The sequence below is a fragment of the Lagopus leucura genome, unplaced genomic scaffold, assembly GCF_019238085.1.
Source record: "Lagopus leucura isolate 7727_CA_CO unplaced genomic scaffold, USGS_WTPT01 Super-Scaffold_100009, whole genome shotgun sequence".
Taxonomy (NCBI): Eukaryota; Metazoa; Chordata; class Aves; order Galliformes; family Phasianidae; genus Lagopus; species Lagopus leucura.
Genome location: NW_024962266.1, coordinates 3,311,769 through 3,337,611, shown reverse-complemented (window position 1 = coordinate 3,337,611; position 25,843 = coordinate 3,311,769). Strand labels below are relative to the sequence as shown.

Sequence of the window (25,843 nt, the reverse complement as noted above, 5' to 3'; positions counted from 1 at the left end):
GATTCCACACGAGATGTCAGCATAACAAATACAGCCCTTCTGTGTTTTGTGTGCAGGCTTGAAAGTGTATGTTTGAGTGGAGAAACACAGAATTAGACACCAGAAGTGCTGTTTAATAATTCAATATGAAGATGAGGGCTTCCAGGACTTTCTCATAGAAGATGTTCTAGTGGCCTTAGACAGACATCTTAATCAGTATTGGGAGACAAAGCTGTATTTTGTCAGAATAATTAGCAGCACACATTGAAAAAACAGCCAAATCATACTGGAAAAACAGATCTTTAACATATATTTCTTGAAATCATAATTGCTTCAAATTTAAAATTCAAATTGAGAAAAAATCAGTTTTAGTTCTTAAAATTGCTGTTATGCTGCTGGCTTCTTTCAAGCCATGTTTAGCATGCTACAAGCATTAATCTGATCGGGAGAAAAGTTTTTGAGAAACCACCAGAAGGCCCAGGAATAGCCTGACAATTTATAGCAAACAGCATGCATTTTTCTTTCACTGCTTGATCAGATTACAGCTCACTGCCTTGAAATATTTGCCTTCTTTCTCCGAACAGGAGCATGAGAAAAGGTGCTGGAGTGTTGACTTCAACTTGATGGACCCAAAGCTATTAGCTTCAGGCTCTGATGATGCAAAAGGTATTGTTTTTTTTTTTTTCCCCTGTCTCTGTGCAGAAGACTTACACTTTCTGCATTCCCTCTGAGGAACAGAAATGTGATAATTCAAGTAGCTGATTCCTCAGCTGCCTTCAGAATTGTTGTTGGTGTGGTAACGTGTCAAGGTACCACCGAACTGTTCAGAACTCAGAGTGAGAGCCTTTTTTGGGATAAAGATTTCTTGGTGTGACATACAGCTTTTGGGGTAACATACTCGCTAGCCAGCATCTTCCAGAGCACTAAAGAAAATCATGTGTGCTTTAACATTAGTTAAGCTTGTTGAGTTAAAGCCTCAGGGCCTTTCAAAAGAGCAGCATGTATTTATGTTTCAGAAAAGTAGGTTGTCAGGCAGAAAGCAGACACTGAACAGCAGCAGGCATTTTTAACTATAGGTCTGAACACTAAATGTCCTGCACGACAAGAAGCATCTCTCTTTCACAACGTGTAGGGTGGTTTTTTTTTTCAGAGCTTACTGAGGTTGGGCAGTGGACTCAATGGGATCGTTGGGAGCAACTCTCAACTTTCCGTACTCAAAGATCCATTGGTCAAAGAGATTTTGGAGAACCCTTAAGGCAGCTCTTTCCCAACCTACCTGTGGGTAAATATTCCTCTTCTAAGAGACAGGAAACATCTGAAGAAGAGGATAGCACTGAGGAATATGTAACACATGTAACATACTTCATCCCTAATGAAAAAGATTTTATCTGTAATGCGTTTACAATAACAAATTGCTTATCAAGCAAGAAGAGCTTTAGAGTTGTTTAATAATTTCCTTTTGTAGTCAGTGGAGATGAACTCTGCTAGATGGGCTAACAGAGCCCTGGTCAGAGCTGTTCTTGATTTGCTTTGAAATGATAAATTTTGCACAGCAATTAAACCTTGAAAACCTCTAAAATGCTTTTAAATACTGTTTCAAAAGAAGGCTGTGTTGATGTTAGTCAAATGCATTTAATACTGTTCATGTCATTGGCGATTTCATTTAGAAAATGTAGCTTTAATGATTATTTTGTATATAAGGTACTTTTTAATTTTTTTTTTTTTTACACTTTCCCCCTTATGGTTGATAGCCAAGAGTGTTTTGTGTGTGCCTAAATGCAGTGTGAACATTCACCTTGTAAATTATCTGCCTTTCTATCACTTTGCTCCCCACTCATGCTGTGCATTTGAAGAAGCTTATCCACCAGGTGGACACGCATTTATTAGCATGCTAACAAGTTGTCCAGTTGTGGAAAGCCAGATGCAAGCAAAGCTCTTGCCTCTAACTTGACAGTTCACTTCTTCAGTAACAGTTTTTAAGAGTGATGTTTACTTAGAAATTATTGTAATAAAGTCTGCAGATCCACTTAAATGGCATTTCAATCCTCAAAGGTCTTTTGAAGGTATGTTGGTGAGCTTTTTTAGTGAATAGAACTGGCCTGGAACATTTTATCTTTTACCTCCACCACAGTTTGCCTGTGATTTGCATACAAAACAAGCAAATAAATGGAGCCCTGTGTGAGTGTTAGAAATAAGCACTGCTTTTAAGTCTTTCAGGTACAAAGCAATAGTAGCAAACGTCCAAATTGAACTGTCATCAGTGTCCAACTTTCATTTCACATAAAAAGGGTTAAATTTGAGGAAGAGGTAATGCCTATGAGTTGTCTTCTCTCATAAATTTGCATAACTTCTGTTTTTGTCTTTCTACTTACCTTAATGAGTGCTTGACGTTGTTCTGTCCAGCTCTGGCTGTGCATTCAGGACATATTTGGCCAGGTGCAGCATCTGGTGGGAAATATAAGAGCTGCATACTCTTCCTGGTCTCTTTTCCTTATCTGCTTTTAAGGCCACACTGGGCTTCCTAACAAGAAATTTCAGTGTTGATAGATATTGGTGTGACCAGAGCAATTGGAACTAATCTCTCCATGTTTCTCTAGAAGGTATGGGTGTAAAATTTTTCTGTCAAGCATTCAGGACAAGCCAGCAAAAAAGTGACAGCTTAGCCAGTTCTTCCTGCTTGCCTGTGTATCAGCCTGTCTCTTGTGAGTCTTTTCAAGTTGGAGGCTAATTTTTAAAGCGCTCTATATCCTCAGTAGGTATATATTGGGAAAGGAGATTTTAGATTAATAATCCTGTCATTGGTGCTTCACAACTGTCTCTGCCAGGGCTCAGACGCAGCAAAGAGGATGCTAATGAATGAAGTGTCACAAAGGATAAAATGCTTCTGATACAGTAAGAAACAACATCCTCGGGTCTTGGGTCCTGCATCAGCTTCTTCATTAGATGAACATAATCCAGGATGCTTATTTGTGGAAGATCTTTGTGCTTTAATAGTAGATAATGAGAGCGCAAAAGCATTAATGTACTTGAAATAGCTACTGTGTGCATGAAAGCACCATTTTGTCTATGGTTGTCATGCACTTCCCTCTTAACGGGGCAAAGGTAGTTGAGTATCTCTATAGAGACCCAAAGGTGCATGCCACCTAGATGGCAGTCAGCAAAATTAGTGTTTACTTGTGATACAAGCAGCCTAAGGAAACTGCATGGCCTTAATTTCAGCTCTTTTATTCACATAATAATGGCAGGAGCTATGATTCTCATGTAAGTAGGAAAAAGTGAAGTTTTGCGCTTTGAGCAGAGAGAATTTAATTTTGTGACTGTGCGGACGATATTGAAGTGCTGGGTAGTGCTGGAGCTAGAGCAGACTTGCAGCTCTTCCTGAACTCAACACTGCTATGAGTTCTGGGCTGAGAATGTAATTTAATGGCCAGAGTGAAGTTAGTAAATGAGATAGTGAGAGCAAAATATTACCTGTTGCCATGCAGGGAGAATTTAAATCTTCACTGAGGCAGTTCTGGAGCAATCAAGTCTGTATTCCCTGTTCTGATCTTTTTGAAGCTCTCTGATGCTTGCAGAGATGCTAGCAATAATGACTAGTTAAACTATAGGAGAGTTGGCTTTATGTCCTTTCTTAGCTGAAGTCCCTTCACTATTTCCAGCTCAAAATGGAGAGCTGGAGCAGAACAGAATCAGCTGCAAGGGTTCTGAGCTGTGGTGAAAGGTTACTTTTCATTGCCTCTTGACAATGGGGGAAAGTAAGTATTTGTTTTATTACATACAAGAGAAAATTATTTCCTCGGTAAGTGAGGCCATGGATGCCAATCCTGCAGCTGTTTCTCATAGTACCTGTGATGGGGCAACATAGGTTCACTCAGTTGGCCTCGTGGAAGTGTCCTGACAACTGCAGGTCAGAGCATGTTTCCAGCTGTGGTGAGGATATCAGAGGTTTGTTTGGTGCCTCATTTTTAATGATAGTTAGCTCCTTCAGCTTCTACTGACTCTCACTGGAGTTTTAGATGTTTACAGCTCTTCAAATATCAGGCTGAACTTTCAGGTTGTTCGTTTTCCTGGCTAATAGCAGTTCAATAATTTCCTGGAGCTTCGAGGGCCATTATATTCAACTGGGAGCGCCTCAAAAGGTCAAGATGATGCTGGTAGGTAAAGTGGCAACCCAGATACCTGACTGACAGTCTTAAACTTTCAGTGTGCAAGGAGCCATTGCCCGCTAACAATCCGGAGTTTATATCATGCTCCTGACCTTACCATCAGTGTGCTGATTTCATACATCAGCCCCTTCAGTTATTGCAATGCAGGCTTCCACCTCCCTTATTAGTGTTTGGTCTACAGAAGATTGATTTATAAATTTGGTCCTGAATAAAAAGAATCTTAAAAAGACTTACGCATTTGAAATGGAGAAGGTTGTGTGGTGAGGAGTGGACACTTGGCCACTTAGAACTGCATCTGTCAGTAGCAGCAATACTAGGAAACGTGCTTTGAGAACATGGTGTAGAACTAGCCAATCTCAGATGGTTGTTTGCCTCATTCACACAATTCTTAGTGATAAAGACATCTGTATATTGTATAATTACTGCCTCGACCTCAGCTCTGAAAGCTACAGTAAATAAACTGTTATGAATTATGCTTTATTAAACTGTCAGTTCTTTATGAAAAAATAATGGACAGTTGCAGGTAGAACTTGGCAGGTTTCATTATGTGTTGTTACACGTTACATATATCCTTTTTTATGGCACTGACTAAGATATAATTGAAGCCTACTATATCCCACAGCAGCCAGATCACAGAAATTGCTGCAGACTCTAATCTGCATCTGTCAGTTGGAACGAATATTATGATGGCTTTGAGCACACAGGTTGACTCTTCTCTAGATAAATGGCTATGCAGTGTGACCTGAAGACTTGAATGAAAAAAACTGAAGCTGAATCGTAGCCCTCATGTAACTTCTGCATCAAAACTGAGACCTGAGGCTGTTTAGTAGAGATGGTTTCAAGAAGGAAGTAGGCTACTTTGGACACTGCATTAAATGTCAGTTGAAGCTGGAAGGCTTCAAGATGAGTCTGTTTGCTTTTATTCCTGGATTTGGGAACAACATAGCTCTAAATTGTAAGAACGCTTAACTTTTCTGCATGCCTCAAGTTTAAGCAGTGTCTGCCAGCAGCGTCCTCTACAGTGACAGCATTATTTGCTTCCTATACTGTCACATTCATAAATGTGATGTCCTCTACTGCCACTGCAACTTAGAGTGTATATGTCTTGGTGTCTGTTCATTAAAGTAAAATACTAGTGTTATATTACAGTGCAAAATTATCTTTCCTAGCTTTGTGCTTCCCTTCTGTCCCCCGGTGAGAAATACAGTGGAGGAGGTATATCTTCCAGTCTGATTTGGGGAAAAAAAAGAGCATCTTAAGCCATGTTTACAAGGTTGTTAGTTTTATTTACAAACGTGGCTAGATGTTTAAGGTGAATATTACAGCTCAGGTAAATAAGGATACATTTACTTCTGAAAACCAACAACAGCGTGGGTGCTGTTTTCATTGAATTTTACGTAATGGCTTTATGTAGATCCGGTATGCATCAGTGTTTGTGTTTCTGTTGTCTTCACGCTGCCTTGTAATGGTTCCAGGCAGCTGTCAGATGCCAGCATAGTGCTGTATTTGAAAATGATGTGTTGGTGTGCTCTGAGCAGTTGTCTATTTCCTCTATTCCTGTAGCTGTTCTCCAAGGTATGTTCAGACATTGCCAGCTTTTCATTAATGGCAGTACTATTAAAAAGTAGGAGCATTGGAAAGAACCTGCCAACATTCCTTCTTTTCCTTGACTTAAGACACCCCCAATAATCCACACTGAAGCCTTGCTTTTCCTTCAGAGCTCCAGGGAATGAATGACCAGGAGAAAGTACAGAGGAGCGCTCTGCAAGTGGAATGGACTCAACATGAGACTTCTTATTTCACTGCTTTACTGACTACAGCGGAAAACAAGATTCCTACTCTTTGCCATTTTTACTCACTCCTTCACCTCCAAAGCAAGCCTTCTATCAAAAGATGGCAGAGATGGCCACAGATCTGAATAAGCCTAACCAGCTCTTGGAGCTGTTACAGGGTTTGAGCCTCTGTGTATCTCCTACACGCTCAGCTTCTTAGCTTTAGCTTGCTCTGCCTCAGAACACAGTTTGTGATGCTCAAGTACAGCACAGCTTGCTGTAGACTTAAATTAACCTTGCTGATGCTTGTATGCTGTGTGCAGGGCATCTGTACCTGTGCCAATGGTGTACATTTTCCAACTATCTTCAACTCCACCAAAAGCAGTGTGGTCATCAGTCAGTGTGAGCAAGGTGACTGTCCCCTTCTGCTCTGCCCTGTTCCATCTGGAGTACTGTGTCCAGGCCTGGGGTCCCCAGCACAAGAAGGCTGCAGAGCTGTTGGAGCAAAACCAGAGAGGGGCCACAAAGATGCTGAGAGGGCTGGAGCACCTTTCCTATGGAGAACGGTTGAGGGAGTTGGGCTTGTTTAGCTTGGAGAAGGGAGGGCTCCAGGGTGACCTCATTGTGGCCTTCCAGTACATAAAGGGGGAATCCACTGGAAAGCTAGGGGAGGGACTTTTTGTAGGAATTAGGCAGTGGTTAATGGGCTTTAAACTAAAAGAGCGTAGGTGGAAGTTAGATACGAGAAAGAAATTCTTCACAGGTGCGGTGCTGTTACAGGCTGCCCAGAAAAGCTGTGGGTGCCTGGGTGCCCTATCCCTGGAGGTGCTCCAGGCCAGGTTGGACAGGGCTCCGGGCAATCTGATCTGATAGGTGACAGCCCTATCCACAACAATGGCATTGGAACTAGAGGATCTTTAAGATACTTTCAAACTCAAACCATTCTGTGGACTGACCGTGTGGGGAGCACCTATCTTCATCTTGAACGTTAAACGATGCTTGAAGTTTTTGTAGAGAGAGGAAAAAGCTAAATTTTGAAAAGCCACTGGTGTTTTCTGTTGATCTTCCTGTGAAGCACTGTAGTACTTCTGGGGAAGAGCTTGTTCTGTACAACATAGTTTAATCAGTGTTCACACAGCAGTGTTGAGAAACAGTAGAGTTCTTTGTACTAAGGAAATATATCATCATAGGAAGCTAGCATACTGATTTCTTTTCTGTCTGTGCCAGTTTCTTGAGAATAAAACAAGTTGTTCTTACTCGCTTGTGTTTAAGCATACAATTAGGTGCATTTATTAAGTGCAAAGCAGTTCTGCCTTGGAGCATGGAGTTCTGTACATCTCAGCAAGGGAACAAAGAACAAAAGGGGTTTAAACACTCCTGGTTATATGGATCTGCAGTCCAGTGATCTTAAACGTTGAGATTATAACGTAACAGTGAGTCATCTGTTTGCACCCATCATGTGTGTGATGTCATGTGTGGGATGTGTGCCTTCCACATCTCCTGAGTGTATGGGGATGAGTAGAGTGTTGATGTAGCTGGGAAAGTTATCAGGCTCAGTAGCCATCAGTTAGAATCTGATCATTTCTAATTGTTAACAGCTTGGCGAATGAGGTTGTTCATAATCTTAACAATGAATGAGATTCAATACTTTTCAGATGGATTTGGGAGTTTTTGCTTACTAATTCTTTTTCTGTTTCTCTAGTGAAGCTGTGGTCTACCAATTTGGACAACTCCGTAGCAAGCATTGAAGCCAAGGCAAACGTGTGTTGTGTCAAATTCAGCCCCTCTTCTAGATACCACCTAGCCTTTGGCTGTGCAGGTAGGTGAAAGAATCTCTGAGCAAAGAGATATTGTTTCTTCTTTCCTTTAAGCTGCTTCTTTCTCAAGGTTGGCTGCTGTTCTTAGCAGTGCAGTATCTTTGCAGTTAAAATGCCTCTGAGTAAGGCTTTTCAAATGTGCAGTCACCCAGAAGGCATCATGATACCCGAGCGTCAACTCCTTCCTGCAGCCTGACTTTTTAATTTGCCCGTGGATCAGAGAAAAAAGCTCATGAAAGTGAGAGGCACAATGTGTTTATTGAGATAGCTAAGGCAACCAAGCAAATCGTAGCTTTGTGAGTCTTGAAGCAATGTTAACGTGTTAACATGGTGATAGTTGTTCTTTCACATTTACAGCATTTCTTATGAATAGTAGAAAACCATACTGGGAGTTTCAACTGGTTTTACCTGAGGCGTGCTGTAGAACAGTGGCTGTGCATGTTTCCCATAGCTGCAGCTATGATCCCTGTGCATGGGCTGATGTTTTCCTAAGTTAGTAAAGCATGGTTTTGGGGATTTCTTGATGTCACTGGGAAAGGCACGATGAGACTTCTATTCACTTGGATTAAACAGGTTTTGGTGTCTGTACAAAGTCTTAAAAGCAGAGTGGGTATCACTTCAGGAGGAAACTGCATTGTGCTATGCATGCAGCAATTGAAACTTAGAGGTACCTATAAATGTTTAACCAACTCTGCGTTTCCTTTCTCCTCAGGGAGTTTTAATGTGCTTGTAACTAGATGTTCTGATGACACTTGCGATCTCTGGATTTCGGGAGATATGTTGATCGCATTCTTGCAACAGCTAGTTTGCCATTTTCTTTAGGTGTTCCAATTTCCAGACTGGTTCTACTCAGAATTGACTCTTAGGAGGAAAAAAAATCATTTGCATTTTGATACACTGCAAAAAATGGATTCAAGTTGGAGTGTAAAATATTGACTTGCTTGACAGGCATCTTGCTGAAGGTTAGTGAATTACATGCAAGAATAGAATTGAATTACAATACCTACTAGCAGTATTTGAATGAAAGGGGCTATCTGTGAAAGGCTCTAGGGAATGATGAGAGCACTAGCTCCAAATGGATCAGCTACTGATTAAAACAGATATGTAACAGCACCATGAAGCAGAATTCTTCCTGATAAATCAGTGGCAGGGATTCTTTTCCACCTGAAAGGCAGAGGAGAGAATAAGGCACAGATAAATCTATGGAGGTTTTTGGAGCTGTAGGGGCACATGGGATGAAAACAAATTGTGAGTCTATATCTATCAGGCCACAATTCATGCCAAACTAAAACCACGCTTGTCTTCAGCAAGTTAGGTGGGGAAAGAGGCATTAGTGGACAATAGGGGTTAACTGGAAGCTTCATAAGACTACGTGTGCTTTTTTGAGATAGCTGAGGGTCAAACAGTATTTGTAGCATGGAAGAATGCATAGGAGGAAGGCAGAAGATGATTTTCGTAAAAAGTAAAAGCATCTTAACCATCAGTTACCAAGCATCTTCTTGGAGCTTGGTAATTAAGTCTAAATAAAAAGTAAAATGGATATTTAATGGTGGTTGCGGGAGCAATTATGTGGACTAATTGTACTGATGGGAATGATTTCCCACAAAAGAATTTTAATTGATCTTTCAGCAATAAATGCAAGTGAAAAAATGCCATGTGAAACTAACCAAAAAAGAGGGATCTTAAAAGCTGGTTTTATTTCTAAAATTAAAAATTCAGAGCAGAGAAATTAGTTTATTTTACTCTATAGTGAGTATGAAAGTAGGCACTCTCCTGCTTAATGTGTTATGACAGAAGCAGTTTTTTCTTCTCCATCAATTTCAACTGATCTTGTTTACTAATTTCACTGAGTCTATGGTAAAAAAAAAAAAAAAAAAAAAAAAATATAACTTGTGAATAGTATGTTTGTCATGTGGGCAATAACATTAATAAAGAAAGAGAAAAGCTGATTTCCTTAAGCAGTGTTTAAAAAGAAAAGGCATGGGGATGTGGAGGTTCCTGTTTGCCATCACAGGAATAAAGGTGAGTACTACAAAACATTCACTTGCTAAGGAGTATAATGGGCAGTTTTAGGAAGTGGGCTTGTCTTTGTGTTGACTTGCTTAGGTGCTCAGAGGAGTTTCAGTTTTGATAATTCATGTCAATTACATTTCCAGTGATTGATCCAATGATAAAGGAGCCCTGATTTCCTAACGTTGCCCACGCAACAGAATTGGGTGCAGCGTTTAAGCAGAAGTGCTGCTCCTGTATATCCTTCACAGTGTTGGTTTGGTGGAATCTGATGCTATATTTGCATGCTTGTATGTGTCTATATATCCTTACAGCTTAAAGCTTGAGGAGAGAAGCAATTGATGAAATGGTTGGTGGAAAAAGAACCTAATGTTTGAAATGTAAAAGGATGATGTGGATTGGTTGAACTATTAAATTACTATATACACCTTCCGTTCTCCCTTTCTCCATACATGGGATAGGTTGCAAGTTGGTAGCCTTGCTTAAGTATTGCAGTTCTGACTGTAAGTCTGGAGTTTCACTTAGTCTTTGTCACACATTTTGTTTTTCCAATTATTATTTCCCTTTATTTTCTCTTGAGGCTCAATCTTCAACCCTCCCCACAGCTGAAATCCTTTTTAGTAAGGCCTTGTTCTTCTGCATCTTGATGAATGAAATGTTTTCCTCTACCTTTGCCAAAAGCATTGTGTCCACTTGCATCCGTCTGTTCAGAATGCCTCTTTGAAGTAGTTTTTCCTCATCAGATACTTCAGACAGATCAGCATCTCCTTGAATCTCTGTGCTGGTCCCTGCTTTATGTTCTCTGCAAAAAACAGAATGGCTATCTTAAGATCCTCCCTGCCTTATCTCTTATTTATGTATCCCTTCTCATTTGTTAGTAAAATGTTGACTCTTTGCTTACCTTTACCACTGATGCTATGGGTAAAATATTCAGAGAGAGATTCACTTTGTAATTGCACGCTTTCTTCAATTTTTGAAGCATCTCCCTTCCTATTTCTCTAAAATGTCTGAATGCTTGCTAATTTTCATGGTACGAATGATGTGAGCCGAGGCAGCATCCTGTGGACGTTGTCATCCATTTCCCCGTGCTGAGTTCCTCAGAAGATCCCTGCCCTTTATTGGCGGCAGGGGAAGTTTCAGCCTTGAACATCGTCATCTGAGAAGGGCTAGGATTGGAATTTATTGTATCTTGGATTTCTTCTGTGTTTCAGTTAACCCACAAGTAACTGGGAATAGTGGTAATGCAAGCAGTAGCTGTGATGTTTGGGTTGGATGTAGCTGTGCTCAAGCATTCGTGCTTTATCTCCGTATGAAGTGTCTTCCTTTAGAGTGAAGTACTGGCTTGGCTTTGAGTAGATGCAGCAGAAAACTAGTTTAGTTGCTATTACAGATCCCGGGATTCCCATCTTATATGGATGATACATGTTTCTTTTCTGGACTCTTTAGTCCGAAAGCTTTCAGATGACCATTTTTGTGGCTTAAAACAAAGCAAACAAGCAATAAACTGGAAGTAGAGTCTAAAATAGAGGAATAAGTGTTTGGTTTAGGAAATAATTGTCTTAAAATTTGCCAGGCCCTTCAGGTAAGAAGAAAGCTATCACATCAGACTGCAACCTGATAAAATCCATTGCAGTGGAGAGGGCACATAAAGAAGAAAAGATCCCTCCTGTCTGCTACTTTAATAAAATATTCTATTTGCACGCTTACTGAGTTGAAACATTGTGCAGTATAAACTGTAATCACTGACGAATATAAAATTAGGTAATTTTGTGGTCTTTTCCTCTTTTTAAAAATAGTTGGGTCTTTATCCTGAAATTAGCCGTATGGATCATGGCCAAAGTTGTTATTGTTCTGCTTCAGCAACAGCATTGATGCTCTCAACCTATATATTTTCGAGCAGTACTGTTTCCTTGCTTTTAAGGGAAAAAAAATAAAAATGGGCTGCAAATGCATGCAGTTGGCAGCTCGAAAGTCCAAGTTCTGCAGTCTGGGTGAGATCAGCTTGTCTACCATCTCCAATGAGCTAAGTACAGCTATTGATAGCAACTATGCTTTATTCCCAGCATGCTGTAATACCGTCAGCAGCTACTGCTGACCTTTTATTTCCCATATATTATGGGAACATCAGATCATCAAAACTTCGAATTCCTGAGTTCTTGCACTAGATTCATCATCTTCTTTCATGTGGTTTTTCGCCATGCAGGACCCATAAACGTGGCAGGTTGAGTTGGGGATGAGAGGGGCTCCTCAGTGCTGCACAGCTGCAAGGCAGACTACCTGCTTCCCAGGAGTTGTACAAACAAGTGGAAGCAGCTGATGAGTATTTGTAGACAGAAGTACGGTGGCACATCTGCATCATATTCAGAGCTTAACATTTTGGTGGGTTAGTTTCAACCTCAGTCAGATCTCACTGCGTTGTCACAAACTGTTGACAGTGTGGATTCAGGTGAACTGACCCAGAAAAGCATAGGGCAGCACTCATTGTGTTGGCATTAACGCTTACATAAAACTACACCCTCAGAGGTTGAGGTTGTCTAGGTTGGGAGAGTCTCTTCCCTACGCTCACGCTTCTCCACTTGTTCCTGTCCACGTATTCCTTGCCCATTCTGTCTCTTTTCCTTATTCCCTCCTCTACTTATACAATGCTGCTGAGCAAGAGCACTTCCCAAGAAACTGCCTGTCCTTCCCAGATGACTTTGCCCTTGCCCAGCAGGTTTTGCATGCTATTTAAAATGTTTTTTCTTGCACCATCTTCAGCATTACAGAGTGGCATCACGCTCTGGCTTTGAATGCCACAGCCTTTCGTTCCCTGTTGAAAGGCCGCAAAACTAATGATTCTGATTCACAGCATACAACTTGAAAAAGGACTCCTGTTGCTATGTCAACAGCTTTGTTTTGATTTTTTCCAACTGTATCGCCACCTCTTTAATTCTTTGCACAACCATTATGCACTTAGAGTTCAAGATCACGTGTCATTTTTTTAGTGAGCATCATTCAATTTTGCTAATGTACCTGATGCCTAAGCAGGACTGTATTGAAGACCATCTTTGTCTAGTGAAATATTGATTTTCTTGCTGCACTAACTGGAGGAGTGATTTCTCTTTTCCAAATATCTTTCTGTAGAGCCAGCCTTTCATGCTGCCTGAGATCTGGGTGACTTGCCTGCCTTGTCACTCACCTCAGAAGAATGATGTGATATTAATGACCAAGAAGGCAGCGTGCCTTTTTGGAGGAGAATTAATGTTTTCCAGCTGAAAGCAAGGTCTTACCTTAATAGATTCTCCTGGGTTAAGTACTTTGCTCTACTGAACGCCAGCAATGACTCAGAAACGATCTATCCATGTGAAAACGTGATATGTTTAGGGTGGAGTTAAGCAACTTCTTTGAGCTTAAGCTACAAGATTGCCTTTAGCTTGTGAATTGAGCTCGGTATTCAAAGGCATAGGCTAAAGTTAGGCATTTCTTTGAAGCATGCAGATAAAGTTCACAGCAACGCTCAGAATTCAGCCTTTATGGAACTGGTGCAGTGTGCGGCAGTCCAGGACTTGCCCATAAATTCTGTTGAGCTGGACCTGCAGGGTATCTTACCTTTTTATGAGTATTCAGTGAGTTTCCTCTAGTCCATAATCTCTGAGGCTATTGCCAGGGAAAGATGGGGACAAGGCCATGCTTTTTCAAATGCATGCTTGACATCGTATGGCTTAAACTAAAGTAATTCCAGAAACCATGGCACGTGTTTCATTTCTTGCAGCCTAGGAAAGCGTCTGCAGCCCTTCTTTAGTCTTCTAAGGGTACTTTGAAAGAAGGAAGTTTGATATGGCCTCCCGTAACATCCTTGTTATGAAACTTAGAAAATGTGGGATAGGTGAGTGGGTGGTGAGGTGCACTGAGCACTGGCTGACTGGCAGAGGTCAGACAGTGATCATCAGTGGCACGGAAACTGGCTGGAGGTGTAACTAGCAGTGTTCCCAAAGGTCAGTGCTGGCTTTGGTCTTGTTCAGTATCTTCATCAGCGATCTGGTTGAAAGGATAGAGTCCACCCTCAGCAAATTTGCTGGGAGGATTGGCTGATACATCTGAAGACTGTGCTGCCATTTAACAAGACCTGGGCAGACTGGTGAGTTGGGCAGGGAGGGACCTGACAAGGTTTAACAAGAGCGAGTGTAGAATCTTGTACCTGTGGAGGAATAACCGCATGCATCAGTGCAGGTTAGGGAATGACCTGCTGGAGAGGAGCTCTATGAAGAAGAACCTGGGTGTTCTGGTGAACAGCAGGTTGGCCGTGAGCCAGCAGTGTGTACTTGTGGCCAAGAAGGCCAGTGGGTTTCTGGGGTGTATTAAAAATATTGTGGCCAACAGACTGAGGGAGGTGATCCTGCCCCCTACTCTGCCTTGATGATATCACATTTAGATTCTATCCAGTTCTGCGCTCCCCAGTTCACAAGAGAGATGGATCTCCTACAAGGAATTCAGTGGAGGGGCACAAAGATGATGAAGGGCCTGGAGCATCTCGCATACAAGGAAAGGCTGAGCAGCCTGGGTCTGTTCAGCCTGTGGAAAAGAAGACTGAGAGGGGATCTGATCAATGTGGGAGTCGAATGGATGAGGCCAGGCTCTTCACAGTGATGTGTAGTGGTGGTACAAGGAGCAATGGCCTAAAACTTGAACGCAGGAAGTTCTGTTCTGACATATGGAAGAACTCCTTTACAGTCAGGGCAATGGAGCACTGGGCAGATTGCACATAGAGGTTGTGGAGTCTCCTTCTATGGAGATATTGAAGGCCTGGCTGGATGCCTGCCTGTGAGATCTGTTGTAGCATACCTGCTTTAGCAGGGGGTTGGACTCAACTATCTCTTTTGGTCCTTTCCAGCTCCTGTGATTCTGTGGCTTTGGCCAGTGGTAGTAATCATATGTCTGTACTGACAGTACATATTCTGGGGGAAGCACTGAGCTTAGTAAGATTGTTTAGTTTAGAACACTGTCTTGAAGGTTTGATTTAAAAGTGATCCCTCTTTATATTACATTGCAGCATTTATGAAGTGAAGTATCAGACTGTGCCTTCTGTCCTGATGCCTGGCCAAAGACTGTCTTTCTGGCTCAGATTTCAGACATTTATGGTGGATCTGCACCTGTTAAGAACTGAGAAATGGAGGAATTGCAGCCACACAGTGTTATTTAAACCAGTGCTGTGTGTAAACGGACCTGCCTGTGTGGAACCAACAGAGAGATGCTGGGTCAGCCAGGCATTGTGCAGTGCCTTCAGATCAGACTGGGACAAAAAAAAAAAAAAAATCATTCACAGGCATGTAGGAGATGTTGTATGTACAAATTTCAGGACTTAAAAGCTTATTTAACTTTATTTACACAAAAAAAGTCTGTGTGTATACTGAGATTCACTGGGTAAAGCACTTGAGATACATAGCAAATAGCACTACAGAGACCTACTGGGAGGTACCAAACTATCCAAGAGATCGTCACACTTCAGTGACAAGTAAATGAATAAAATGAACTTGAGAAGCTCCATTTGATTTTCTGGAGAAAAGGATAAATCTGATGTTAGCAGAAATGAGCTCTCTAATTGTTTGCTTAAATATTCTTTTCCTCAACATTTTGTCTTATAACTGGTGCAGAAGTCATTTAGTCAACACTACAGACTTCAAATTAAAATTGAAATAAGCCTTGAAATTGAAGAATAGAACAGGCTGCTCTGAGATTCATCTTTTCCTCCAAATGCCAAAGTGCTCTTGCTAGGATTTTTTGCTGTATTCCTACGAGTTGAATCTGCTTCAACATCAGTTTTCAAAGCTGCAGTTTTTTCTGGTAGTTTGACTTAATGGAATTACTTATTAGAATGACATCTTCTCTAGTGCCTCACTGTTTTACCTCCTTTTCAAACTGCTTTTATTTGAGTACGGTATGCATTTAGACTTAAACAACATGGAGTACTTTTTCCATACAAACTGGTGAAAATTGTCATGTTGCTTAGGAAAAAATCTGCAACCTACAAATGCAGTGTGATCTGTTTTCTAGAAGGCTCCATGTCATAGTAGCTGAACATGTGAAGATTGTACATGTTTTGTAAGAGGAGAGTTTCAGAATGTTTGGGCTAGATGGAAAGGAGGTTGTCTAAAGAGGAACTTTTAGCCACTTGCATCTCAAGCTGGTGACAAAAGGAAAGGCTGTAGAAGTATGTACAAATCCAGTTATCCTTCCTTCATGGGTCATTTCATTGTCTGTCTATCTAGATTGCCTCTTTTCCATACTGGACACCTATGTATCGTCATGTACTTTTTCCATACTTATTTCCTCATCTGCATTATCTACAGTATCTTCAGGATTTTGATTGAAGCACTCCTATCTGAAGCTTGAGTATTAGTGATTATGACAATATCTTTAATAGTTATCATCTCTTCCACCAAGACTGGAATCTACTTTGATGGCCATTTAGGTGATGAGTCAAATCACTAACTCCCAAACCAAGTAGGAGGAGGATTTTGTCTCCTCAGGCTAGTCAGCCACCATATAGTGCTGGGCCCACATCAGGTTTGACTGAAATTTGACAAACCTATGTCTTCAGTTGTGCATTTTAATGCCTATTGCAGCAGCCTGCTCTTTTCCTAGAGCCACTTTGGTTGATGTGAAGCTTGTTTGGTTTGGTTGTTTGGTTCTTCTGTGATATTTGCTGATGCAACAGAAACCCTAACGCTGTTGCTCCATAGACATACTCATAAAATCTTAGGGATCCTTTTCATATCTATCTTTCAAAATGTCTCAGGCCCTTACCTGCATGAACTTGTTGTCTTGGAGCTTGTAGTCTCTGTGAGCCTGACTACCACCTCCATCACTGCTCCATGACTTGCGGTGCTTTGAGGCAATCAGTAACAAGATCTTTGGTTTGCACTAAGGTCAAATGTTGTGTGCAGCAAGTGTCTTGAATCAGGAGAGATCTGCTCAGCAAATGAGGTGGTACTGATGGCTGTGATGGATGTAGCCAGCAGTCTTTATATAAATTAGACTTCTGGTGCTCCTGAGGCAGTTCAGATCTTCAGACTTGTATCTAAATGACAGTGTGGATTGGGGCACCTTCTTACTATTAAATGACTTCTCTTCACATATTCTGGGTGTCATAAAAGTCATTTATGGACACTGAAGCATGTACGTTAGTGGATATAGTCATACATGCTCACTGTCAAGAAGAAGAGTTGGATCGAGAGTCTGAACAGTAGCTTTTCTACAGGTCTACTATTGTCTTCATTAGTTTTGTTTTGATAATCTGCCTTATCTGTACTGAATCTTTTGGGTGTTTTTTCCAGCAATCTGGTAGATGAAAAACTTTGAATTGCATACAGACCTTCTATTCCTTGCTCCTATGAGAAATCTCTGCAGTTCTTTAAAGCCATAAAGGTCATAGTTTCAAAGGAGTTCAAGAGAAATCTGTTTTGCTCCCCTTCCCACCTCAGCTCTTTTTCTCAACATATTAAGATCTCTAATGCTTTAGGTCTCCTCCTTCTCTCCATAATATGATACAAGTTACTTAGTGGAGGCTTTATGGTCTGCTGTGTCAAAAGCTTTAGACGAGTCAATAAAAAATGACCCTGGTGCATAAAGACCATTATCCATACCCTGGCAAATGTCGTCTGTAACTTCAAGCCATAGGGAATCCATTGAATACAAAGGTTAAAAACCCTGTTGGCAGATCCCATCAAGGCTGCTGTTCCCTTTTTCTGTTCAGCAGAGGGAGATATAGATCTTCAGTGAAGTGCTAGTGTTGATATGTATTTAAAAATATATACATATATGCATTTGCTAGAGATTACAGTCACTGGCTGAAGCAGGATATCGCCTTCCCTGCAGAGCTCTGTGAGAATATATCAGATGCTAACCTGTAGCCCACTGCTGGCACCTCCACTTTCCTTGGAAGAGTGCTTATGAAGCTGTTGGTTTTGCCAGGCATGAGGCTGAATCTACCAGTTGTGCTCCATACGACTGCAGCTCCCTTGAATTCGGTTTGCATGGGGTGAACCTTTCCCATATTGCTTTTTGCGTCATCCAGTCTGCCCTACAGAAGACTGCTAGACATTTCCTTCTTCTCAGAGCTGCATTCTGCCTTTGTTTATGTGGAGATCTAGGCTGGATTTCTGTGTTGAATTCTTTACATATGATGAGCAGTTGCCTCCAACAGTAGTCTTTATTACAGCGTGAGAAAATGAGATTGAGTTGTCAGAATGCAGTCATCCCCAAATTCCTGTGTGCCTTTCTCTGCTTTAGAAACTCCCTGTTAACAGCCCTACTAACATCACTGCTCTGTGGCTTACTTAACAGATACATTTCAGATTTTGCCACCAGCAAAATAAATCATAGAGACCTTGCTTACTGTTGCGTAGTCTTCCGAACCAGGATGTAAGGGAAGAGAACATCAGGGAGTTTGAACCCACTGGGAAAAATCTATTGAGTGCTTTTCCAACCCTGGGCCCTTGGTGGGTGGCTTTAAATGCTTGTGATGTGTATGAGCTCCCTGGGAGTGCTGTACAGAGGTGTTTGAGACCACTTGTCTAGACAGAACTCTGAGAGCAAACATGAATGAAGCACTGCATCCCAAATCACGTCAGGCGACCGCATGAAATACAAAATAAGGATGTTGTTCCAGTTGGCTGCTGCAGAGCAGGGCAGTGCACCTTGAATACATTGCTGAGATCACCTCCCCCAGGGCAAAAGAAAATGGGTAACCAGGAAAACTGTTCTTTTAAAAAGAAGAGGTAAAGCAAATGCTTCAAATGGGTAGTTTTGTTTTAGTTACATAAACAGAGTACTTGTGACTTCTGCAGCAGAACGTTGTGAATATGAAGCTATACCTAGCAAACATTGTAATTGTGCATGTAACACTGATGTACTGGGATAGAATTTTCTTTGATTGTGAGTTCTTTTGAAGGGAAGCTATGGACAGGAAAAATAAGCATCAGTTATCACAGCCTGTGCTGTGATGATCTTCCAGCAGGGAAATGCTGGGATGGAATGGTTTTATCTCTGTTCTCTCCTTGCCATGTGATTTGTCATGCTGCAAGTGCAGAACGCTGCGTTCTTCAGCAAAATGCTCTGGATTGTTTTGTCTGCCAAAGGCTCTTTGCTTCAAACTGTATCAAATCCATATTTAATCTCTTCACTTGCAGTAAAGGAAATAGTTTGTAAAGAGGGCACTGGTGTCAACTCACTGCTGTTGATATTGTCTAATTTCTTCAGAAAATCTTGTTAATTTTTGTTTCAGGGCTTTGTTTTCTTGAATTCAAGTCCACTTTGTTTTGAATTCAAGTCCACTTTTGCTTCATGTGTCGCTGTCTTCTCTCTTTTTCCCAAAGCATCTATTTTCTTTATGTAGTAGAAACTATTATGTTGTCTTTTCTCCCTGCAATGGCTTGTGATAGACTAAAGCCTGTGTTGATCCTAGTCCATTCTGGTTTTATTCTATAGAGAGAAATCAATCTTTTGTAGAGCTTCTTTGGCTGGAAGGCTTGCTCACCATTCTTTCTTGAAAGCTGAAACTGCATCCTTCCTTTCTGTTGCTGTAGCAAAGACCCATTTTTTTTTTTCCCATACTCTCTTATACCCTGGAAAAGACCAGTCTTCACATTCCTTAGTGCATTGGATTGTTCCCAGAGTTGGAGCACTGAACCCTCCTATGTCTCCAGCCTTCTCTCTGGAGTGAGACCCACATATGGATGCTCAGACTCCAGTCTACCTCTCTGTTGTAAAGGAAGCTAACTTTCCATCTGGATATTTTTTCTGAGCAAAGCTACCTCACTCCCTTAAAGACCTCAAAGTGCTGTTGTTTGGTATTACAGACTCTGCAAAAGTTCAAGTTCTGTAGTTCCTCATTTTCCTTTTTTCTTTTTTTTTTTTTTTAACTAGTAAGAATAAAGTTAATTGCACGTGAACAAAGGTTGCATGGCAGCACCTTGCGCCACCTCCAGTATGTGGGAGTAAGTAGACAAAATGTGAAAGATCTAAGAAGCCAGGATAATAATAACAAACAGTTTAAGCAAGTTTGGATCTTAAAAAAAAAAAAAAAAAAAAAGATTCTCCCTTATCCTTTGACATAAGAGTTCTTTTCAAGGTAGCTAAGATGATGGAAGAATTTGCAGTTTCACCACCTTTGAGATGCCCAGAGCTGAACTGAGTGGGACTGTGGGCGCAGCTATTGGACCTGACCTGAAACTGACTTAGCAGGTGGCTCTGATCAGAGCAGAAAGTAGAATCTATTGGAAAAAACCTCTGGAATCCATTCTGCATTATTCTGCAACTTTGAGGGCCCTTGAGCAAAATAAATAAATAAAAAACAGATTTAAACAGAAATTGCTTTCTGCATAAGTATATAAAGATTAAGGTTCTGTTTTGACTTCATAATTAAATCCTGAGTTGTTTTTTGACCAGCCTTTGAACAAATCACTGCTTTTTGGGGATGCACTGTTTCCTGGTGTGGACGCAGGTAGAAGATCTGCTGAGGAGGTTCCACTTTCTTCTTAATAGCTTTCAGGTTGCTCTGTAAGTGTGTAGCTTGTTTGATGGCTTTGAGGTCAAGTGAAGCACTGAGGGTTTTGTAAGTCTTCTCTCAAATTAAAGGAAATCTATTTTAAAGTATTTCATCTTCAAGGCTTGAGCACCGATAGCAGCTCTCTGTCTTATCTCAGATGTCTGAGAAAGGGCTACACTTTTATTTATCTGGCCCTTACTCAGCGTGCGTGTTATGTGCACTGGTCCTTACAGAAGTCATGTAATGCAATATAGTACATCATATGACAGTGTACCTCAGTTGATGTGAGCTTATTTTAAAATCAGGATGTTGTCCCTTTTCATCTCCTTCCTCTTTCTCTGCACTAACAGAAGATAAGTTTTCAACAGGGAAGAATGAGGTTGTACTTAAGCCTCCTGATTCTGCTTCCATTTTTAGCCTAGCCAGAACCTTTACCTCTGAGGATGCAAGTTTCCTTTTTTGTAGGACAGAATGTACTGAGCCTGGCAGAAAAAGAGACTTTTGGTTAACTCATCTTGATGGCAAAGTTCTGTTTTTTTCTATTGCTTGTTTGTGTACGGTGAACAAAAATTCATTAATGTGGCTTGCCCTTCTCTTTATGGCATAGCACTCATGGGAGTGATAACGTGTGCTCTTTCTCGCTTAGACACTTGAAATACAAGGTTTTGTTTGGACCTCTGGGCTCGAATCAATGCAATGCATTGGGGCATGACTATGTGTTTAACTCTTTTCTTTGTGAGCAAGTTGCCTAGATGTAGTTCTGGGTAGCTTTGCAGGCCTTGTTCTATCCTTTCTGTGTGCTGAATGTTCTTGCTTACGCTTCGTGTACAGAGGAGAAAGACTATTTTCTATAGGTAGATATTTAAATATAAATAGTGGGGTTTCATTGAACTCCCTTGATGTCTATTGAGCAATGGGTGCTTCCCTCAGGATTTCCAAAATCATTTTTTAACCACTGAAAGCAGAAATAGGATCAAACCCCCCCAAATCATGCCTCTCTTCCTTCACCTTTTTGTGCTTTTTGTGGCCTTTTTTGTGCCCTTTTGTTAGTTTTTTTTTTGTACTGGTTTTATCTGGATAACCTAACTGGAGGAGAGCAATTTTGCCCAAATTCAAATTAAACATTACGGGGCAAGTTGTATAAATACTTCCCTCCACTTCTTGATTGCATTTATATAAATATCTTTAATTTTTGCTGCCTATCATACAGATTTTCACTGTGGCAAAGGCCAGCAGCTTTGATCCAAACTTGACTATCACAGAGGCAAAAGAAACAGACAAATCTGAAGGAACTATCAACCACTGACATGAGATAATACATAAACAAATAAGGCTGTTGTGAACAAAGAAGCAGAAGAGAAGTATGTTTGAGAGCTGTGTTCTAGCCGGGGCTTCTGTTTCAGTGGAACAGCTGCAGCACAAGGCATGCTGGACTGCAGGTTGGAGCTGGAGCATTGATACAGGAAGTGGATTTGATCCCTTGCTTATTTTAAAAAAATTAATAATAATTTGAAATGTGCTTGGTTGACAAAGGGCCTCTCACAGACCTTAAGCAGCATCTGATTTGCTGCTTTCCAGCTTCAGTTTTGGATACCGGCATCTTCCTGCCTATGGCATCCGTCTGACGTGCAGCAGTCAGCACCACTGGCATTCCCAGGCATGTAAGCCCTTGAAAAATGAGAACAACCTAAACTGCTTATGTTTTGAGTAGATCAATAACATAAATATTGAACAGCTGAGAAATATGCATTTCTGAATGAAGTAAGAAAAATGGTCTTCAGTTTGTCAGCAATTTGATTTTCTTGAGGAGAGCTACAGGACCTTTGTGTGCAGCTCTTGGGGCTTTCTAGTCGCTACCTCTATTGCATACAAAGCTGTTGCATTGCAGGTAAGCTGTTGTTTTGCTGTCCTTGGCTTGATATTCCTTCTAGGAAGTGGTTCTCAGTCAGAAAAAAAAGCTTTGGAGGGCTGCGAGGTACTTGGAGCTGTAGGGTAGTTAATGCTGCTGGTGAAGGACGTGATGTGGAAGATGAATGTGGCTTGGAACTGCTGATACCTGGAGAGTTGGATTGGTCTGTGCGTCACCGCCACTACGCACAGGTACTCAGAGAAACATTAGGGGGGAAAAAAATCTGCTGCCCTACGATGCTCTTTGCTAACCTTGATCTAAAGTTGCTCCTCAGTCTATTTTTAAGAGCTTTTCAATTGGTGATGTGAATTTAGAGCTTTCTGATAACAGCTGTCTTGTGAACTTTAGCAGCAAATCTCCCTAAGTGTAAGGAAAAGCATTTTTGGCAAAAAAACAGACTTTGCTCTCTTTTATTGTTGTTTAAACCACCGAAAATCCAAGAGCAATTACATCTTATAAAATTATGGAAGCTGCTGCCGGGTCCATTAGCAATTCCCAGCTCTCTTTGTGGAAGCATTTCCTGCGCTGGTATAACCACATCATCAGTTTGTTCATCTCGCCCCCTCCTCAGTGCCCAAACTGAGATGGAGATGCTCATCTCCTCGCCGTGTTCCAGCCGTCCCATTGCCTTGCTAATTTACGAGCTGACCAGTGAGTGATGGCAGCCTCTGATGACACAGGCTGTATTTCCTGGGTGGTTGGGACATCCCTGGAAAGTTTTGCTGGACTTGTCAGTGCTTGCAGCAGAAAGTCTGAATTCCTGATGAGTTGTCGCTGAGCAGCATGAAGGTGAAAGCACTGCTTGGTTGGGGAAGTAAGCACTCCTGGAAGTGCTATTTAAAAACTCAGCTCTGGGGTCTGTGACCTCCTGGCAGTGGTAGCAGAGCTGAGCTGCCCTTTTTGCCTTCTGAGGCCATTTAAAAAATGCAGTAAAAACAGATACAACATGACCTGATAAATCTGAATTCAGGAGGAGCAGCAGCAGAATTCTGTCATGCTCGGTGTCTGCAGTGACATTGAATTAGATGAGAATTGCTTTGGAGTGTTTAATTTGTTATGGTATGTATACATACTCCTCCCCATTATCTTGTGTATATTTCAATTAAGCCAGAACGCGGAAGCAGAAGTGAAGTTGGGAGCTGCTGCTGCTGCCTGAGGGTTACATGTGAGGCTTTTAACTGTGGAAATATCATTTGGAAATTGAAATTGTTTTAAGTGAGCTTTTGGGTCAGGGGTGGGAACTGTAGAGTTTAACAAATAAAACTTGCTGGATGGTGGTTTTAATGCCCAACAAAACAAAGAAGTCAGAGCCACTAAGGTTGGAAAAGACCTATGAGATCATCCAGTCCAACTGCCCACTTATAACCAAAAGGTCTCACTAGAGCTGTACACAACTGGCAGCGAAACAAACACTTGTGGCTTCTAGGAATGTGCAAACTTCTTAAAAAGTTGAAGGGTAATTGCCGAGCTTAGGAGCTGAGTGCCCTCAATGTCCATTCTTCTGACCACCAGCTGGCTCCTAGGACCTCATTGCTGAGCTGCACAGCACTCACTGCTGCTGTGCCCTCATCCCAGTCCACCCCAAGGGGCTCCTACTGGGCTACCTGGGAGTTGTATTCCTCTCATTTAGCTTCGTTTTCAGGCTCTGCTCTTCCTCAGCAGATGGCATTTTTATCTTGTTTGCAGAAAGTCCATATGGCCTAAAAGAGAGAGTATCTCTTTAATTGTAAAACATGACCACCTGTTCTGGTTTTAATGAATGCAGCATGCGTTCGTCTTCACATAACTGCTTTAAAAATAGCTGCTTCAGTCGAATTAAAGAAAAAAAAAAAGCCCTCAATTGCGCGCCAACACTTGGGCTGCTGAAATAATCAATTAATAATTAAGTGGCTAATTTTAGAGCCCACTGGCCTTGCTGTTCCCCCGGCCCTGTGGTGATGAGAGCAGACAGTGATTGATTGCCCTGGTGCCACGGGGAGGCACGTTGTGCCGGGTGCCAGCGGACTTCCAGCTGCTTGTTGCCATATTTTGGAGGCGAGTGCATCTCCGCATCCCTTTGCTGCAATGGACCGCTGGTTCCTGCTGCAGCTCTTGCCTTTCCCCGTTGTCCAGATGCTTTGACACATTCTCATTCAGCCCATCCGCAGATCCCCCTTTCCCTGTCACTCTCTGAAGGATAAAATCTGGTGATCCAGAGGCATCCTAATGACAGGCCAGCTGGAGAAGAGGCTGAAACTGGGAGCAAAAATAGGCTTGAAAGGCTTATCTACTAACTGGCTCCTAATGGGAAGCCCTGCTAGAATCATTTCTGCTCATTAAAATAACAATTGCCAGTTAACTGTTTCATAGCTCCAGGAGGTGTAGCTCCAGGAGGTGTATGCTGGCCAGGTTAGCAAATGTGCCTGGTTTGAAGCAAGCTTTCAAAGAGATAGAGGGGAGCAAGATGCTCAGATTGTATGGAAGGAACGTTAACACTTAATCTAACTTCTCCTTGAAAGTCATCCCCTCTGTTGAGTGTGCGTGTTACATCACCCTGTTGTGCTAAAGCTGATTAAATGCATGTATTTTAGGAAAGCTCTGGAATTTTGGTCAATAGCATCAGCCACTGAGGCTCCTGTTTTGGAGGTAGAAGGAACAGGAGCACATGAAGGAGTGTCTGAGAGTATGGCACTTCCCCATGTCCTGGTACTAGCAGGAAGGGACACAGCAGCTGCAGAGTTTGAGTCCAGTGGGGCGGCTTGGCCAGACCCTGCCTGCTTGAATCCTGGTGTGAGTGATGGAGGAGACTCAGTGTGTCTGCTTCTGCACTGCGAGAAGGAGAGGGGAGAGCTGGAAACTCAGCGGAGAGGCCACTAGACCTGTATTGATATGCAGTGAAATGAGGCACTTAAAGCAGAGAGGACAGCTTGCCTTCTTGCCACGTCTGACTGCAGGTTCTGCCGTAGGGCCCTGTCCCTGTGTCCTGCAATTAGTCCCTTAATATGGGTGAAAATCTGCCTCTGCTCCAGGAGCTGCTGTGGCCTGGCCTGGTCAATGGGAATCCAGTTATCTCCCAAAGCACATGGGATGCTGAGACAGCCAGGCACTGTTTGTGGGACTGAGAGCCCTGCTTCAAAACCATGCAAATACAGAAGTAGCTGCAGCTATTGGCATTTAAATTCATTTCTGGATAATCTTAGTGATAATCTTCCACTGGTGATGTGTTGTTTCAGCAGAAGGAAGATCAGGGCAGTGTTGAGTGATGTCTGAGTACCTTGAATTGCAGGGTTTAGAAGGTTGAGGGCAGTGGAACTGAGTGGGGTCTGGAGCACAGCGCGATGGGGAGCAGCTGAGGGAATGTGATGGGGCAGCATGGAGAAGAGGAGCTCAGGGGAGACTTCACTGCTCTCTGTAACTGCCTGAAAGGAGGCTGTGGTGAGGTGGGGGTCAGCCTCTGCTCCCAGAGTCTGCGACAGGATGAGAGGTGATGGCATCAAAGTGCACCAGGGGAGGTTCTGTTTGGATATTATGGAAAATTCCTTCTCCAAAAGAGTGGTCGGGTTTTGGCATAGGCTGTGCAGGGAGGTGGTGGGGTCACTGTCCCTGGAGGTGTTCAAGAACTGTGGAGGTATGACATTGAGGGACGTGGTTTAGTGGTATGGTTGAGATGGGTCAATGGTTAGACT

General features: G+C 42.0%; 1 protein-coding gene across 1 annotated transcript in view; it reads left to right on the top strand.

Moving 5' to 3' along the window:
* COP1 (COP1 E3 ubiquitin ligase) overlaps positions 1–25,843 on the top strand; it is a 145,032-nt gene that overhangs the window by 79,792 nt on the left and 39,397 nt on the right. Inside the window, exons 15-16 of the mRNA XM_042873549.1 lie at positions 564–645; positions 7,620–7,736. Coding sequence (XP_042729483.1) covers positions 564–645; positions 7,620–7,736 — 199 coding nt within the window. The remainder of the gene's footprint in view (positions 1–563; positions 646–7,619; positions 7,737–25,843) is intronic.